The following is a 19,559-nucleotide window of genomic DNA, read 5'->3' as shown; positions in this document are numbered from 1 at the left end:
GCGTCGTTGGAATTGCAACGACGATACGAACGAGATAGCATAGGTCTCGGGCCGATCCGAGTCGGGTCAAAGTGACCAGACTCAAGGATGACCGCAAACGCTACCCAAAGATCGCGGGTTGCCGAAGTTTGATCGGTAGGACCGCGGGACCAAAAAGAACAAAATACATACTCACACACACACATGCACACAAGCGAACTCGGGTCGGGTCTCACAACTTGGCTTGAAAAAGCTCAACTCGGCCCGACCTGAAACTGAGTTCGGTTCAAGATGGGCCATTTTCTTCAGCTCGAAACTGAGTTCAAGTTGAGTTCGAATAAGTCCCAGTTCGGCTCGACTCGGTCCAAAACCCAACTCAACCTGGCCCAACTCGGCCGTTTACATATACATTTTAACCATTCATTTGATAGCCGCTGACTGGATAGCCTGGATAGTTTGACACGTTTCAATTTATGCACTGTCCACAATGAGATGTATAACTTGAATGGCCTAGATTCACCCAAATACAAAAAGAAATTATAATGTCCTGACTAGTTAGATTTTTTGTGGAGTCTATAGTTCAACTATCTAAACCATTGATCGAGGGCCTTGTAATGGGATGCGGATTACCTGCCAAAGCCCTTCCCATGAACTTGTTGTAAGGTCCGAAACTCGCCCGATTGCTTACCAAGCCGAGTTCAGGCTAGACATGTTGGCCCGGTGACCGGGCCGGGCTGGGTTCAGGCTGGGTTTAGCTGGTGACCGAGTCAGGCCGGGTTAAGCCCAATTCGACTCGATTCGGCCCGATGTACACCCCTATGCATCCCTCACCTCCCGCACTGATTAGCTGCTGATAGGTTGAGTAACAGACTCCCCAATGAAGTGAACATCACCAAGTTCTATGTGCCACACCATGATGTATGTTTTGCATCTACACTGCCCATCCATTTAGAGAGATCGTATTAGGGCATGATCCAAAGAATTAGTCAGATCCAAAGATCTAGTGGACCCCACCATAGAAAATAGTGAGGAGAATGATGCCCACCATTAAAAAGTTCTATGGGCCACAAAAGTTCTCGATCAAGCTAATATTTGTGTTTTCCCTTCTTTCATGTCTGCGTTAACACATAAACAAATTGGATCTCAAATAAAAATTATGGTGGACCTTTTGAAGGTTTCAATGGTGGGTGTCACTCTCACCACTGTTTTCTATGGTGAGGTTCACCCCAGCCTTAGATCTACCTCATTCTTTGGACCATATCCTAAAATGATCTCTCCAAATGTATGGACGGTAGGGATATAACACATACATCATATTTAGGGTACACATAACTTGGTGACGTCACTTCAGTAGCTACTCTAACTACTCAACCTCTATCAGTATCCCATGTGCATCCGCTACTTAACCTCTATCGGGGATTTGGATTTCCTGCAAAAGCCTTCCTCTGCTGGGAACTTAGGTGGGGCCCCTATCATATTTTTGAGAAATCCTATCCGTCCATCCATTTTTTGAGTTCATTTTAAGATATGAGGCCAAAAATGAACCGTATCTAATTCTCAAGTGGGCCGAAAACATGATAATTGAATGTCCATAGTTAAAATATTCGTGGGGCCAAAAAAGTTTTGAATCATGCTATTATTTGTGTTTTTAGTTCATCCCAGTACAAATAACGTTATTAATGGTATGGATGGCACACTACAAGAAAACCCACTTTTACGAACGAAAATTTTCGCCGCTAAATGAGCTTTTTTCGTAGGTAAAATGTTTTACCGATGAATTTTTTCATTGGTAAATTCATCGGTAAAAGACCAAGGGAAAAGGCTTTTACCAACGATTTTTACCGATGAATTTTTTCATTGGTAAAAAATAAGTAAAAAACTTTTTCTGATGATTTTTTTCGTAGGTAAGAATAATTCACGATACTTTTACCTACGAAAATTTTTGTAAGTAAAAATATTTACAAAACTTTTATCGACGAATTTTTTCGTTGGTAAAAAATAAGTAAAAACCTTTTACCGATAATTTTTTTCATATGTAAAAATATTTCACGATACTTTTACCTACGAAAATTGGATGAGACTTTTACCTACGAAATATTTCGTAAGTAAAAAAAACATGAGTGAAACTTTTACCTACAAAATGTTTTGTTGGTAAAAGTCTCTTTCTTTTTTCCACATTCCAGCACAAAATTCCTGATATACACCTGTTACAATATATTCTTCCTGATATATACTTGTTATATAATATATTTCATCATATTCACATTCACATCCATCTAAACCTAAAATACGTAAATCCATCCAAACATAAACTACATCCATCCAAACACAAACAATCTTATCTACATCACATTCATCCACGCATAAATACATATAAGTTTAACATCATAAATAAAATACAAAAAATTATTCATAGCATATTTCCTGGTGGGGCTCACAAAATTAAGTGTGGTGAACACATCACTGACTGTGCACACACACCTAGGTCCTTACTCATGCCTTCATGGTAGATTCAAAATAGTTTCAATACAAGGTCACAAGTTCAAGTACCCATTGTAGCCGTAAGCTACTCTGGTGTGTGAGTGTGTGTTAAAAGAAAAAGAAAGAAAGAAAATGCTGATTTATCTTTTGGGTTGAGCCTAATGGTACTTGGTAATTTCTCATCAGGTAGAAATTATTATTAGTTGTTTTTAAAAAGGTGAGATTAGGCCACTTATAATTATATTAACATGATAAAATATTGTACGTATATTTGAGCAGGCACCACAAAATAAACAATCCTATGGAAAAAAAAAACAGATGAAAAGAGAGAAAGAACATATGAGAGGTGATCATTATCTCCTTTGATGGATTCAAGCTGCATGTGCCCTACCCAACTTTCTATAAGGAGAAGTTATATGGGTCTTGGAATAATGTTGGTGACAAATTCACCTTTTCTATTAATATTATCATATTGTGCTAGGACATGACTCTAAAAATGAGATAAATCCAAATCTCAAATAATCTATGCTATAAGAGATAGTGGAGATGGAAATAGATGCATTGTGATGCTTGAGTTCAAGTATGCTTGCCAACAAGCAAGATTTTCTTGTTTGTTGCCATGTGATTGGGCTACATTATTACATCAATTCAGTTCGGGTTCAGGATCGGGTTTAAGTTTGGGTTTTCAAGTTTAGGTTAGGGAGTTGAGATTAAGATTAGGTGTAGGTCTAGGTTTAGAAATTTGAGAATACATTTAGGTTTTAGTTTTAGGTTATAGGTTTAGGTTAGGTTATAGGTTATAAGCCTAGGTTATAGGTTATAGGTTTTGGTTTAGGTTTAGGTTTAGGTTATATGTTTAGGTTAAGGTTTAGGTTTAGGTTATAGGTTATAGCTTTAGGGAATTGAGAATAGGTTAAGGTTTAGGTTTAGGAAATCAGGTTCGGGTTCGGGATCAGGTTTAGGTTTGGATAAACAAGGTTAGGTTTAGGTTTAGGTTAGGGAGTTGAGATTAGGATTAGGTGTAGGTTTAGGTTTAGGGATTTGAGAATACATTTAGGTTTTAGGTTTAGGTTTAGGTTATAGGTTTAGGTTTAGGTTATAAGTGTAGGTTATAGGTTTAGGTTTAGGTTAGGTTATAGGTTAAGGTTTAGGGAATTGAGTTTAGGTTATTGGTTATAGGTTATACGTTATAGGTTAAGGTTTAGGTTAAAGTTTATGTTTAGGTTATAGGTTTAGGTTTAGGTTATAGGTTTTGGGATTCGAGAATAGGTTTAGGTTAATGTTGTAGGTTATAGGTTTAGGTTATAAGTTTATGTTAATGTTGTAGGTTATAGGTTTAGGTTATAGGTTTCGGTTTAGGGATTTGAGAATAAATTTAGGTTTTAGGTTTAGGTTTAGGTTTAGGTTATAAGTGTAGGTCATAGGTTTAGGTTTAGGGAATTGAGTTTAGGTTATAAGTTATAGGTTTATGTTATAGATTATAGGTTATAGGTTAAGGTTTAGGTTATACGTTACGTTTTAGGTTTAGGTTATAGGTTTAGGTTTAGGATTAGGTTATAGGTTTTAGGATTTGAGAATAGGTTTAGGTTATAAGTATTGGTTTAGGTTAATGTTGTATGTTATAAGTTTAGGTTATAAGTTTATGTTAATGTTGTAGGTTATAGGTTTAGGTTTAGGGATCTAAGAATACATTTAGGTTTTAGGTTTAGGTTTAGGTTAAGGTTACAGGTTTAGGTTATAGGTTTAGGTTTAGGTTATAAGTGTAGGTTATAGGTTTAGGTTTAGGTTAGGTTATAGGTTAAGGTTTAGGGAATTGAGAATAGGTTAAGGTTTAGGTTTAGAAAATTGGGTTCGGGTTTGGGTTTAAGTTTGGTTTTCAAGTTTAAGTTTAGGTTAAGGAGTTGAGATTAGGATTAGGTGTAGGTTTAGGTTTAGGGATTTGAGAATACATTTAAGTTTTAGGTTTAAGTTTAGGTTTTAGGTTTAGGTTAAGGTTATAGGTTTAGGTTTAGGTTTAGGTTATAAGTTATAGGTTATAGCTTTAGGGAATTGAGAATAGGTGAAGGTTTAGGTTTAGGAAATCAGGTTCGGGTTCGAGATTGGGTTTAGGTTTGGGTTTTCAAGTTTATATTTAGGTTAAGGAGTTGAGATTAGGATTAGGTGTAGGTTTAGGTTTAAGGATTTGTGAATACATTTAGGTTTTAGGTTTAGGTTTAGGTTTTAGGTTTAGGTTAAGGTTATAGGTTTAGGTTTAGGTTATAGGTTATATGTTATAGGTTATACCTTTAGGGAATTGAGAATAGGTTAAGGTTTAGGTTTAAGAAATCGGGTTCGGGGTTGGGATTGGGTTTAGGTTTGGGTTTTCAAGTTTAGGTTTAGGTTTAGGTACTAGGGAGTTGAGATTAGGATTAGGTGTAGGTTTAGGTTTAGGGATTTGAGAATACATTTAGGTTTTAGGTTTAGGTTTAGGTTTTAGGTTATAGGTTTAGGTTATAGGTTTAGGTTTAGGTTATAAGTGTAGGTTATAGGTTTAGGTTTAGGTTAGGTTATAGGTTAAGGTTTAGGGAATTGAGTTTAGGTTATAGGTTATAGGTTGGTTATACGTTATAGGTTAAGGTTTAGGTTATAGGTTAAGGTTTAGGTTTAGGTTATAAGTTTTGGGATTTGAGAATAGGTTTAGGTTATAAGTATAGGTTAAGGTTAATGTTGTAGGTTATAGATGATTTTTGGGATATCTCATAACCTAAAGGGGACACATCAAATCCACGCTGTTAATGTTCAACACACATCATGATGGGGCCCACAAAACTTACTAACATCAATTCTCAGGTTCTCATGAGGTCAGTAAGTTGGGTCACAATTTTGACCAGAATATTTGGCTCATTTTACATGTCTGGTCCATTCACTCTATTTTACTGATCAACACTTTCAATTTGACTAGTTACTCGCCTCAATCAGGCCACATAAGAGAAAGATATTGGGCATATAAGATTGATCAACAATTTCAGTGAAATTTGATTTAAACATCTGAAATTATTTACTCTTCAATCTGAACTGATTAGATTATCCAAAAACGATTAAAGGTTCAATTAGTGGATGTGCCTAATAATTTAGTAATTTTATTTTTCACAGATAAATTTTAATTTCCATTTCAAAATAACATTTTTTTTTCAAAATGTATATTTTTTTTACTCTTTTAACAAAATATCATTTTTATTATAAAATATTTCAAAAAAATTTAAAATACAAATTCTGAATTTTTTTTTCAAAATCTCAAAAAATCTCATATTTTAATTTTTTTCTCAAAAATTTCAAAATTCCAATTTTTTTCTTCAAAAGCATCATTTTGTTCTCAAAATTTTTCTCATAGTTAAAATTTCTAAACTTCTCAATATTATATATATATATATATATATATATATATATATATATATATATATATATATATATATATATATATATATATATACACACACACACACACACACACACACACATACACACACACACAAAAAAATACTATCTTTACCGACGGTTTTTGTTGGTCGATAAAAAATATTACCGACGGTTTTCATCCGTCGGTAAAACTCTTACCGTGAAACTTTTCAAGGCAGCGGGAAAATTTTTTACATTAAAAATTATATCATTATTACCGACGACATACGAATATTTTTTCATCGGTAAAAACATTATTCCCGACGGCTTTGGTTCGTTAGTAAAACTCTCACCGCGAAACTTTTCAAGGCAACGAGAAAATTTTCCAAGTTAAAAATTATATCATTATTCCTGATGAAATTTTTCACTGGTAAAACATAAGTTTTACCAACACATTTTTTTCGTCGGTAAAAACATTATTCCCGACATCTTTGGTTCGTCGGTAAAACTCTTACCGTGAAACTTTTCAAGGCAGTAGGAAAATTTTCTAAGTTAAAAATTATATCGTTATTCCCAATGGCTTTGGTTCATCAGTAAAACTCTTAGTGGGAAAATTTTCTATCTTAAAAATATAACAGTTTTACCGACGAAAATTTTCGTCGGTAAAAACATTATTCCCGACGGCTTTGGTTCGTCGACAAAATTCTTAGTGGGAAAAATTTATCTTAAAAATATAACAGTTTTACCGACGAAAATTTTCGTCGGTAAAAGTGGTTTTTTACCAACGAAAATATTCGTCGGTAAAACTCTTACAGCGAAAGTTTTCAAAATAGCGCGAAAATTTTCTTTCTTAAAAATATAACAATTTTACCGATGAACATTTTCATCGGTAAAAGTGGTTTTTGCTGACGAAATTTTTTTTTGTCGGGAAAAATGTTTTTATCGACGAAAATTTTCGTCGGTAAAACTCTTACAACGAAAGTTTTCAAAACAGCGCGAAAATTTTCTATTATAAAAATTAAAACAGTTTTACCGATGAAAATTTTCATCAGTAAAAACATTATTACCGACAAAAAAAATTCGTTGGTAAATGTGTTGTTTTACCGACGAAAAAAAAGTTCGTCGGTAAAACACTACTTTTACCGAAGAAATTTTTTTCGTTGGTAAAAATTTCATCGGTAAAAGCTCTATTTCTTGTAGTGGCATGTAAACATCACTATCAAACTTAGGCAGGTTTCAATAGTAGAAATTTCCCTAACTACCTTTTCCTTTAGTGTGGCCCACTTGAGTCTTTTATCCTAATAAATTTTGGTCTTATCCCCTAAAATGATCTAAAAAAACAGATGGACGGAGAGGATTTCTCACAAATATGACAGTGAGCCCACTTGGGTTCACAGCGCGGCAACTTCCTGCAAAAGGCTTTCGTAAGAAATCCGCGTCCGGTATCCAGTCCGCGTCCCCTAATGACGCATGCAATTTGCAAAGTTTGTTGGAAATCTAGATGGGGCCCACCATGATGTTTTTGAGAAATCTACCCCGTCCATCCATTTTTCCTTATCATTTCAGGGCATTATCCCAAAATTAAGGCAGATCCAAATCTCAAGTGGACCACACCACAGGAAGCAGCGGTGATAATGACTTTCACCGTTAAATATTTTTTAGGGCCCACCATGATATTTATTTGACATCCAACCTATAGATTAGGTCATATAGACCTGGATGATGGAAAAAAAAAAAAAGCAATTATCACCTTGATCCAAAATTTTGGTGGCCCCAAGAAGTTTTTAATGGTGAGAGTTCAATCAACACTATGTGGCCCACTTGAGAATTTGATCTACCTCAGTTTTAGATTCATACCATAAAATTATTTTTAAAAATGTATGGACGGTTTGGATTTATCACTAACATCTTGGTGGGACTCACTTAGCATTCCAGGGGAAGAATTTTATGTGAAAAGGCTTCCGCCGCATCCTTCGAAGAGTGGGTGAAGAGGCATGTGAGAGAAGGAAACTCGTTTTTTTAAGCTCCCGCGAAGAGCACCTTCATCCCGGCTATCTACCTTATCCAATGGTTGATAGGAAGGTTCGCACGTAATAACGTGTGAACCGGTGCGTAGCTGAGTGTGTGTATGTGTATCTTGATTTGGATATTGTTTGCCAAGTGTATTTGGATATTGTTTGCCAAGTGTTTGATGAAATACATTTGAAGTGTTTGCCAAGTGTTTGATGAAATAACTTTAAAGTTTAGTTAATATTGTTCATTATGTGAGAAATTGAAGATGCACTGTGTTTAAGAAAATATCCCACAGGCTCAAACTAGACTCGAAGAGGCCTGCACTGCTGACCGAATTGAGCCGAGCTGGCTAATGAGGACCAAGCTGAGATGAGATTGAAATAGGGTACGACATTGAACTAGAGTTAGTTACTGGGTGAGCCGAGCCAACCTGTGACAAGCTCAACTCAGCTCGACTTGTCCAGCTCGTTTCATATCAGATGGCCGAATATCACATACAGGAAACAAAAACAAATGAGACTCAAAACTAATACTTGCGGTGAAGTTTCCAATATGAACCGTTTGAAACCTTCTCGAACCGAAGGAATTCTTAGTGGTCAGCCGGAGAACCCATCACCGTAGTCCGCAAGCCCTCCACCGCACAAAGGGTTCAATTCTGGAATCGTTCATTTGCTTATCACCCTAACGGATGGCCCACTGTGCAATTAGCGGCAGTGATCCAATGATCCTGACCATCCCATCAATGGATCGGTGCCTACAAGGTTTTCATTGGCCACCCACCGAGTCATCCAATCAGTTGCATTTCTCATCATGACCCATCCAAATGGGGCCTACGAGATGAAGAGTCTCAATCACAAATTGCAGCTGTCGTTTGGAAGTCCCACCTAACGTCTAACTGCTTCATTCCCTACAAAAGAACATAGGTATCAGTGTCTGACCTCAGAGACACGAGCAAAACCATCACGAGGCCGGCCAAATACAGACGTACAAATCAAAGTGTGGAGCCCACTTTGATGTTTTAATCATATCCAATCCATCCATAATGGGTGCCCCATCGTATAGTCTTTGAACCCTAAAATTAACTTTGATCCAAAACTCAGTTGGACCACACCTTGTAAAATCATGCCTTAAACCTCTAAACTTGCATGTCGTGGTTCACCTGATGTTTGGAATGGAATGAATTTTCTGGGTATTCATTCATCTTGATTGGATGCATCTTATACATGGATTAGATGGTATATGAAAAAATACATTGGGCCCCACATTAATTTGGAAGGTTTATAATGGTGAGCATTCCCATTCCAACCGTTTGCCGTGTTGTGGCCCACCTGAGTTTTGGAATGCCCTAGATTTTGGGCTCCTTGCATAAAAATAGGGGCTTCATATGATGGACATGTTGGATGTCACAAAAACATCATGGTGGGTCCCACACATTAATTTGTTTAACTTAGAAACGATTGTATTCGATTCAGCCTCAACCATCACACCTCTCATGCAAGACACGAAACACTGACAAAAACATGAATAAAAGGTGGATCGTTCTAACCGTCCCTTATCAATATAATCTAGCTCTCAACATTGTTATTATCTCCGTGAAAATTAATTAAAACATTGTAATAAAATCCCTTCCCAAACAATGTACATTGCCCTCTCAATCACTATTTAAACCCTTGTTACCTCTAAATTCTTCTAGTCAAGTTCTATCTTTTGGGTATTCTAAACGACCCCATCGTCACCGTCCATGTAAGCAATTAAATCGTCTGTAACCGTCTATTAATTCGCTTACTATACCACAATCCTAAAATGATTGGACCATAGAGTCCATCATCTAAGGCCTCTTATCAAAATCATATCCCATCCATGATGGCACCACCAAGCAACGGCAGGATATCATCATCAAAATCGTAGTGTCACCTTATTCTTGTTCTACCTTAGTATTTTCTTCCTTTTTTTCTTTTTCTTTTTTCTTTTTTTTCGCATGCACCTGACACACACACCCACGCACGCCATAGTGGGATTTCACCACCTATGGGTATCGCTCCCAAGACCTCGTGTTGAAACTCCTAAGAGTCTACCTTAGTATTTTCTTGCTTATAAGATAGTGACCTCGTGTTGAAACTCCTAAGAGTCTACCGTAGTATTTTCTTGCTTATAAGATAGTATCCTGGGTTTATTCGGAGGCAACTACAGGGGTTTTTACAGATTCCAATGCAACTGCTGCAAAAGAGGTTTTTATGGTTTTGTCCGTTAAGCAACTGACTAAAACAGTTGCTTTTTAGTACTTATTTTGTTACGCGGAGGATAAAAGTGCATCCAAACACACAAACAAACTGGGGTTTGACTTAAAACTGCATTCTAACGTCTCAGGCTCCTTTTGAAATTCTATCCCTTCATTTGACAAAGCCCCCCAAAAAATGAGAGGTGATAAGCAAACACGGAGAGCTTTCATGATCTGTTGTGGGGTCACAACCATTTTCATTATCATTCTCCTAGCAGTCTTGATAGCCTTATTTCTCACCGTCTTTAAACCCAAACAACCCCAAATCCAAACCCAATCTGTTAGTCCCAAAGGCATTGAATTTCAAGTGTTCCCCTTCCTTCAACTAAATGTGACATTAGGACTAGTGGTTACAGTAAAAAACCGCAATTACGGAAGTTTCAAGAACGATAACTCGACGGCATTTGTTTACTACCATGGAGAGCTTGTCGCGGAAGCTCCAATCGAGCGCGGCATGATCCCAGCACGGTCCAGCCGCAATATCAGCACTACTGTGGAGATTCTTGCGGATAAGTTGCTAACAAGCCTTTATTTTTGGGCTGATATTGGCACGGGGTCATTGAATCTCACCTCATCTTTGACATTGCATGGGAAGGCTAGCTTTCTCAAGCTCATAAAGATTCACGCCACGGCCATTAATACATGTGACATTTCGGTATTTCTTCACAGTGGGACGGTGGATTCAAGTTGCCATGCGAAAATAAAGATATGATTAATAGATTTTTTTTAATTTGTTCATCTTTATTTGTAATAAGATCTTTCTTGTAGGAACGGTCCACAATATTTCATGTCTAACGAAGGTTTTGTTGTTCTATTTTGATTTTGTTTGTATTGTAGTGATAAATTAGATCACACAAGGGAGGCGCACGTTTGAAATCAGAACTGCTGGTCAGGTGATTATTACAGGTGTATGCAATTTCGACCGTTGGTCGGCTATTCGCAGCAGTTCATTTGTTTGATTCACACATGATCTCCTTATGATTTTATTAACAGAATAGAGAGATTGGGGCAGTTGGATTGGCTTGGAAGCGTTACAATCTGGTTTCTCATCAACGAGATTTTATCAACGAGATTTTATCAACATTTTCAGTAAATTCCTCTCCCTCTAATGGTCCCCTTAACCCAATGCTAGCCTTTCTACAACAAATCAAGGGATCTCTCTTGTGATGTAGGTGGCCATATCTCTAATTAAATCATTCATTGATAGTCTGTTGAACCTCTTTTACAACATGCACACATCTATAAGTCTATTTAATCCTATGATCCCCATCTTCGATTTCAATCATTTCACCATCCAATACTTTATAAGCTCCTCAGCTAAACTGATAGTCCTGAGGAAATAAAGGGCAATACAAAATACAAGCTTGCATCTCATGATCAGATTTTAGCCGGTCATAAAGCACAGGAAGACTTCATCTTCCACTCCTTCGTTGTCCCTCATTGTAGGGCATGACCCAAAAAATATAAGAAAGATCCAAAGCTCAAGTGGACCACACTATAGGAAGCAATGGGTTAATGATGTCCGCAGTTGAAACCCTCTTATGGCCTATTAGGATATTTATTTGCCATCGAACTAGTTCATGAGGTCAGACAAACATGGATAAAGGGAAAACACAAATGTCAGCTTCATCCAATGCTTCTGTGAATAATAGGAAGTTTTCAATGGCAGGCGCCTGCTGCTTTCTGTGGTGTCGTCAATTCCTGCTTTGGATGTGACTCATTTTTATTTTTTTTTATTTTCATAAAATGATCTTGCAAGATGGATGGACGGTGTGGATTTAACACATACATTATGATGAGGCCTAAGAAACTTTGCCAAACACATCGGGCTCATCCAAGTTGGTGGTATATATATTTGACGGTTGGTTTATCCTATCAGTTGCAAGGAATAATGACGTGAGTTTTACACCAAATTACCTTAGTATATGAAGGATCCAAACAGGCCCTAAATCGTAAGGGTTGCCCCTGCATTTCACACGAAGGCCATCGTAGAGATGGTACATATGACCTTATTAAATTTCTTGAAACATATCTATGATTGTCCAAACTCTTTTTTTTTTTCCCTTTTCTTGGTTAACAACTAACACATATAAGGTTAAAAAAAATAAAAACAACAAAAAATAAAAATAGTTAAAACATTAGTATTTGAGAATTAAATTTTAGATTTTTTTTAAATATTAATCAAATAAAGTTATTTTCCACTAACTGATTATTTATTTAACTTGTTATTGGAGTTTCTAAAGAGTCCTTGTACCCTAGCACCAATAGCCTCATTTTCCTAAGTTTAGTACCACTTAAAGGAAGCGGTGGAGCCTACCAAATGAACGGCCTAAATCAAGTGCAATCATAATAAGTTAACACGTGTAAAATTTTGGATGAATGCATTCTTGGAGTAGTTGGTCATCCTTGTACACAGTTGAATGGCGCTCAACGAAACAATAAAATTATTCTGATTTTTCGAGAAGGAGATGTTAGGGAACCACATAAGCACACAAAGATGAATCAAGTGAAGTACTACCATTAATCGGACAACCAAGTTCAAACACAAACAATCCGAATTTTACATGAAAAAACTCTTTTGGAAAAGAAACTATGGCACAAAATGACGAGGAATGCACTATAAAAGCATAAATACAAGAGACAGAGTATTATCGATTCGAACAAGCCTCGAATCCACTTCACAAGCCCTATGCCCTTGAAACCCTTAAGAATGAATTAAAAAGTCTAAAACTCATCTACTACTTCCCAAATCTCGATTACACCTGATATATATGTAGTATCATAAAGTATAATAATCGGAATAGGAAACAAATCTCGCACTTATGCAATTATGCACGTGCGCTCGATAGCACATTCGATGGGTTTTTGATGGCATCGACGATCTGTCATTAACATCGAGTAAAACACCAAAACATTTAAGCAACAAAACATGGATTTTTTGAATTTTTTCTGATGGCATTGAACATCTGTCAATGGCATCGACAGACACTGTTGTTTAAAGATTTAAGACATTAACAATAATCTCTACCATGTCTTCAATATTCATTCTTCATAACTCCTTATTCTCATCTCTAATTCCGACTTGCATCATAGATCTACCATTGCTTTTTATGCACACTTCGTTTTCCATTTATACCTTCGTCAACCCTAGAGAAGTTGCACATGACTTGAACTTCCCTATGGGAACCACCTTCGTAAGCATGTTAGCCAGATTCACACTCGCGTGAATTTTCTTTAAAGTCACGCCTCTTTCCTCAAGCACCTGTCAAATAAAATGGTGATTCGCATCAATATGTTTAGTATGTAACTAATAAACAGATTTTTTAGCCAAATTAATCGTACCCTCACTTTCATAATTGACTGGCTCGGCCTCCTGCTACAGCCCCAACTAATATATCATCCCCCTTAACCAAGCACCTTACTTGAATGCTTCTGTGACCGCCATATACTCACCTTCGATTGTGGAAAGATTCACCACAAATTGAAGCTTCGACATCCAATTGATCACTCCACCCACTAGCACAAACGAGCAACCAGAAGTCGACCTTCCATTATCCACACTGCCCGTGTAATCCGAATCCACATAGCCTACTAGCTTGTCCCCCGATTTCTCAAATGTTAAGACATAATCTTGCGTACCTTGAATGTATCGAAATAGTCATTTCACTACCTCCCAATGTTATTTTCCGGGGTTAGACAAGTATCTGCTAACAACACCCACCTCATATGAAATACTCGGTCTAGTACAGACTATGACATACATTAATTAACTGCCAACTACGCTCGAATAAGGTACACGACACATAACTTGCTTTTCTTCATCTCTTATAGGACATTGATCATAAGAAAGCTTAAAATAAGTCGTGTGGGGAACGCTAATTAGCTTTGACTTGTTAATCTCATACTTCATCAATACATTTTCGAGGTATTCTTCCTGAAATAACCATAGCCTGCATTTTTTCCTGTCTCTGTGTATGTCAATGTCAAGAACACTCTTTGCAACCCCCAGATCTTTCATCTCGAATGTTCTTAATAACTGAGTCTTCATTATGTCGATCTCATATCAAGATAATGAACTTCTCATGATTCAGTGTCTTGTAATATACATAATGATCATACTCACTCCTAGTAAATTTCTAACTCACCATGAAAGAATTAAACTTTTTATATCACTGCCTAGGCAACTATTTTAGGTCGTATAACGACCTCTTTAACCTGCAAACATTGTTCTCTGCCCCTTGTATTCCGTAGTCTTCTAATTACTTTATGTAGATGTACTCTTCTAATTCCTCATGCAGGAAAGTAATCTTCATATCCATCTGTTCCAACTCGAGATCGTATTAGGTAGCCGGTGCCAACACGATCCATCTGATAGATAATTGCTTCACCACATGTGTGAATATCTTAGTGAAGTCGACACCATCCCTCTGAGCATATCCATTTGTTACCAACCTTACCTTGTACCTATCATATTTTTAAAAAAAATTCACTTGCACCCGATCACTTTTGGGCCGACGGGAAGCTCTACCAGCTCCCATGTCTCATTCTTGTATAAGGATTTTATCGCATCATCCCTTGTTGCTTTCTACTTTTTGACACCTGCCTTATTAAGAGCCTCCTGGAGAGTAGAGGAATCATCCTCATATGTAATGAGGAAAAATGCGACATTTGAATCATCCATGTATCTCGTTTGTAACTTGCGATTCCTTGGTGGATTCCTTCTCAAAGGCTGCTTCACCTGCTCCTATACCTGTGTCTGCATGTCAATATTAGCCCGTGCCTCATCTCAGTCTATCTAAACATCCATAATCAACTTTTCTGCTTCTTTGTGCTTATCCTTACGAACAAGAATCCTTCATCGAATTTGATGTCACGACTAAAGATGATTTTCCGTGTGACCCAGTCATACAACCTGTATCCCTTCACACCATATCATAGTTGACAAAGATGCATTTTTTTGGTCATTTGGTCCAACTTATTTCTCTCAACTGACGGTACATGAGAATAAGCGTCACAATTAAATACACGCAGTCCCAGGTAGTCTACATATTGACCACTTCACACTTCCTTTAAAATTTTATATTCAATAGTCATAGAAGGGAGTCGATTCACCAAGTAACAAGCCAAACTAATGGCCTCAGTCCACAATTTCTTGCCCAACCGAGCATTATTGATCATACATATGGCCCTCTCCAAGAGAGTCTGATTCATCCGCTCAATCACACTGTTCTGTTCTGGTATGTGATGCACTATGTTATGCCTCACGATCCCTTCATCCTTATAATACCTATTAATTTCCTCATAAGTGAATTCCCCACTATTATCTATCCTTAACACTTTTATCTTTTGCCTTGACTATTTTTCCACTATCGCCTTCCACTACTTAAAGTTGTTGAAAACATCGGATTTATTTTTCATGAAATAAACCCACACTTTCCTATGTTATGGATCTTCATTGTCATATGTTGTAGGACTCCATTTTCATCATTGTTTTCATGTGTCACGAATATATGTTGCCCATTGTTATGTGCTACGGATCTCCATTGTCATCACCATTGTTATGTATTACGGGCTGTCATTGTCATGTAATATGGGTATCCATTGTCATGTTTTATGGGTCTACATTGTCATCACTAGAGAATGGTCCGCCAAAGAATGGAATGCCTGAGAGTGGTCGTCGATCTGATGGAGGAAACTTCAAAGAAGAAGAGTTTCGAATAATAGTTCGCTGGAGAGTGGTTGTCCGTCCTATAGAGGAAGCTTCGAAGAAGGGTTTCAAAGAATGAAACACCGAAAAATTGAATGAAATGCCAAATAATGGAACACCAGATAATGTAATGGCTAAAGAATGGTGGTGGGTCCCACAAAGGAAGCTTTGAATAATAAAAAGAAGAGTTTCAAATAGTTTCTTTCTAAAGAATTAGAAATTTCAAATAAAGAAACCAAAGTGTCCCTACAAATTTTTAAAAGTTGTCAGAGGTTCCAAAAACTAAGGAATTAAAAAGTGGAAATAAACACTAACATAGTTCAAACTTTAGCATCGGTCAAACTTCGGGGTCATTTTGATAAAAATCCACAAAAGATGGTGGATGCTTTGTGTTGCACTAAGGTTTGTCTCTCTTGACGTGGTAGCATTCTCAGAACCCATCATGATGTATGTGTTATGTCACGCCCCAAACTCGGAAACCGGGCTTACAAAATTCTTGATCGCCAAATCCGGTGCTGACACCTCCGTAGTACCCCATTCTCGGATCCCGGTATACATACGCCAAATTCCGATCTTGGGATCCTACAAGGAGGATTTTCCAACCTACATTTATCTCGTAATAAGCATAACCACAAGATTACCCAAATCACAAAGGCAGCATCATCATCACATGTCCACTAATATAATCATTTAAGTACAATGCTGAAAGGGAAATACATAAATCGAAAATTAAGCTCCAGAAGACCGTTGGACGCTCCAAGCTCAACGCTGCTGTGACCTAACGCCACCTGCATGCATCTATCGTGCATAAGCTTATTGAAAGCTTAGTGAGTGGTGAAAGTGTGTACACAAGGTAAGTACCAAGTAAGCAATATCAGAGTAATCTGAGTAAGCGGAAATACTAACAAGCCCATAATCATACAATATCAGAAAAATGAGAAAACATGCTGATAGGCCCATAAATACCATCAGCCTTATCCAGGTCATGCGATGTAAAAATATAATAAACCAATATCATATACTGAGTGAGCAATGTAGATCAGCTATGCAATGTGGAGATAGTAAGCCAAATACTATGTATTGAGGATGCAATGCAATATGTGATACGAATGAAACGACCAAACTGGAGTGTGAAGTCGGGTTGATAGTACGTAGTATCGCAGGCTACAGGGTCCGCCACAAGAGACTTCTATCCAAACCAGTCTCATATTTAAATTTAGATAGTCAGATTCAATGTAGTACATCCCTTATCTCAGGTTAGTCGTGCGCCCAACCGAAATCCTGACCATGTGAAGGTACACAATAATTAATTGCGCACCACCAGCCTGAGTGGATAGTGAATGAAATGAATACATGAGTATGCAACTCCTACTCAATAAGTCTACATATCAGTATGATTCCTCTCTGAAAAATCACCGGGGTCTATTACACTCCAAACCAGGTTGCCGCTCCACCGCGCGCAACAAGGTGAGTGGAAAAGACCTCACTATCCGCCTGCCAATATCGGGCCCAGCTCGTCGATAGCGGACTCATTCCTTGAGTTGGTCAGACTCAGCCTAGCATTGTCCCCTCCTCTCGGGCAAGTAAGGTCATACCCCCTTCTAACCAACCACGACACAGTAGGAGACGCGGTCTAATGGTATACGGCCCTCATGCGCTCATATATCTACTCAGTCTAGACATTAGAGCAACCTCTGGAACCAAGAGGGTTTAGGGACTTTCACCCAGGGATATCTATAGCACCCCATGTAGAACAGATTTCTAGTGTCCCATCTGGTCATCCACGAAATACCTGTGAAGGCTACGACCCTGATGTCACTAGGGCATACAGTAATCACAACACACAATACAAGATGCATGAGTCATACAATCCAGTCATGCATCAATCCTGCGCATACTGTATACTCATGTGAGATAATCTCCGCCTATCAGGGAGTCTCATAACAATATACCCAATGTCATATGCAATGGTCAACTACATCTCATAACAAACATGCAGATGATGCGTATGGGCATGTATCATGATGTTATGCTGTCACATACTCATAATTGGTATCAATAACTGGCACCGACAATCGGCATCGACAATCGGCCTCGACAATGTGGACATTTAACCAACATTATCCCCAAGGAGTGGCCCACATAGAGCCTCACATATAGTGGACGCATGGCCTCACAAAGGGCCTGATATACAACACCATGGGCCTCACTCAAGAGCTTAATACACATCACAATGGGCCTTTCACATGGGCCTAACATACATCACAATGGGCTCCAAGGCCTGACCCTCAAATGCATCACAATGGGTCTCATCACATAGGCCTCGACAATCGGCCTCGACAATCAAAATCGACCTTGACAAACGAAATTGGCCTCGACACTCGGAATCGGCCTCGACACTCAGTCTCGATAATTGGAATTGGCCTATACAATCGGCCTTAACAAATCAGAATCGGCCTCGACAATCAGAATTGGCCTCGATTATCAAAACCGATCGATAATCGGAATCGGCAAATCGGGCACATCAACCGGAATCGACAATCGGTCTTAATAATCGGCCTCGATCTCTAATCTACAATCGGCCACAACAATCAGAATCGATAGATAATCAAAATCGGCAAATCGGTTACGTCAATCGGAATCGGTAATCGATCACGACAATCGGAATCAATCGATAATCAGAATCGACAGATCGATCACGGCAATCGGAATTGAGAATCAGTCACGACAATCGGAATCAATCGATAATCAAAATCGGCAAATCGGTCACGTCAATCGGAATCGGTAATCGGTCATAACAATAGGAATCGATCGATGATCAGAATCGACAAATCGGTCACGTCAATCGAAATCGGCAATCAGTCACGACAATCGGAATCAATCGATAATCAAAATTGGCAAATCGGTCACGTCGATCGAAATCGGCAATCGATCATGACAATCGGAATCGATCGACAATCAAAATCAGCAAATCGGTCACGTCAATCAAAATTGACAATCAGTCATGACAATTGGAATCGATCGATAATCGAAATCGGCAAATCAGTCACGTCAATCGGAATCAGCCTCGACTAACGAAATTGGCCTCGTCAATTGGACTCAGCCTCGACAATTGAAATCGACAATCAGAATCGGAATGGGCCTAACAATGCCTAAGGGAAGGTCACAATGTGGACATCCAACCATCATTGTCCATCAATGTGGACATTTAACCAACATTGCTCCTAAGGAGTAGCCCATACAAAGGATTCATACACAACGTAACGGGTCATACATACATCGCATTGGGCCTTAACCATGGGCCTCGAATACATCACAATGGGCCACAGCCCATGGGCTTCAAATACACAATAAGTGGGCCCCGCACATGAGACTCAAATACAAAACAGGTGGGCCCCATCACACGGGCCTCAAATATATTGCATGGGCCTCATACAACAGGTGGGCCTCATATATATTAAGTGGGCCAAATGGGTCAACCCATGGTTTAGCAAAACAGATGGACAGCGTGGTTGAAACATGTTCATCATGGTGCGCCCCACATGCCGATGGGTGGCATGGTAAATACATACATCACGGCAGGTTCCCACACCACCCTGGACAGATGGACGGTTGGAGAACCACATACATTCAAGTGGAGTCCACGTCCTTAAGCATACGGACGATTGGATATAACAATACATCATGGTCCTCATGCCACTCGTCCAGATGGACGGGTGGATATAG

General features: G+C 38.3%; 1 protein-coding gene across 1 annotated transcript; it reads left to right on the top strand.

The window, feature by feature from the left end:
• Positions 1 to 10,262: 10,262 nt before the first annotated feature.
• LOC131220064 (uncharacterized) lies at positions 10,263 to 10,838 on the top strand. Its single transcript, XM_058215036.1, has one exon. It carries the CDS (start codon positions 10,263 to 10,265, stop codon positions 10,836 to 10,838), a length of 576 nt encoding a protein of 191 aa, XP_058071019.1.
• Positions 10,839 to 19,559: the final 8,721 nt, after the last annotated feature.

This window comes from Magnolia sinica, chromosome 12 (genome assembly GCF_029962835.1).
Source record: "Magnolia sinica isolate HGM2019 chromosome 12, MsV1, whole genome shotgun sequence".
In the NCBI taxonomy this organism is placed as follows: Eukaryota; Viridiplantae; Streptophyta; class Magnoliopsida; order Magnoliales; family Magnoliaceae; genus Magnolia; species Magnolia sinica.
Note: the sequence above shows the minus strand (reverse complement) of the source record. Positions and strands in the feature narration are given on the sequence as shown.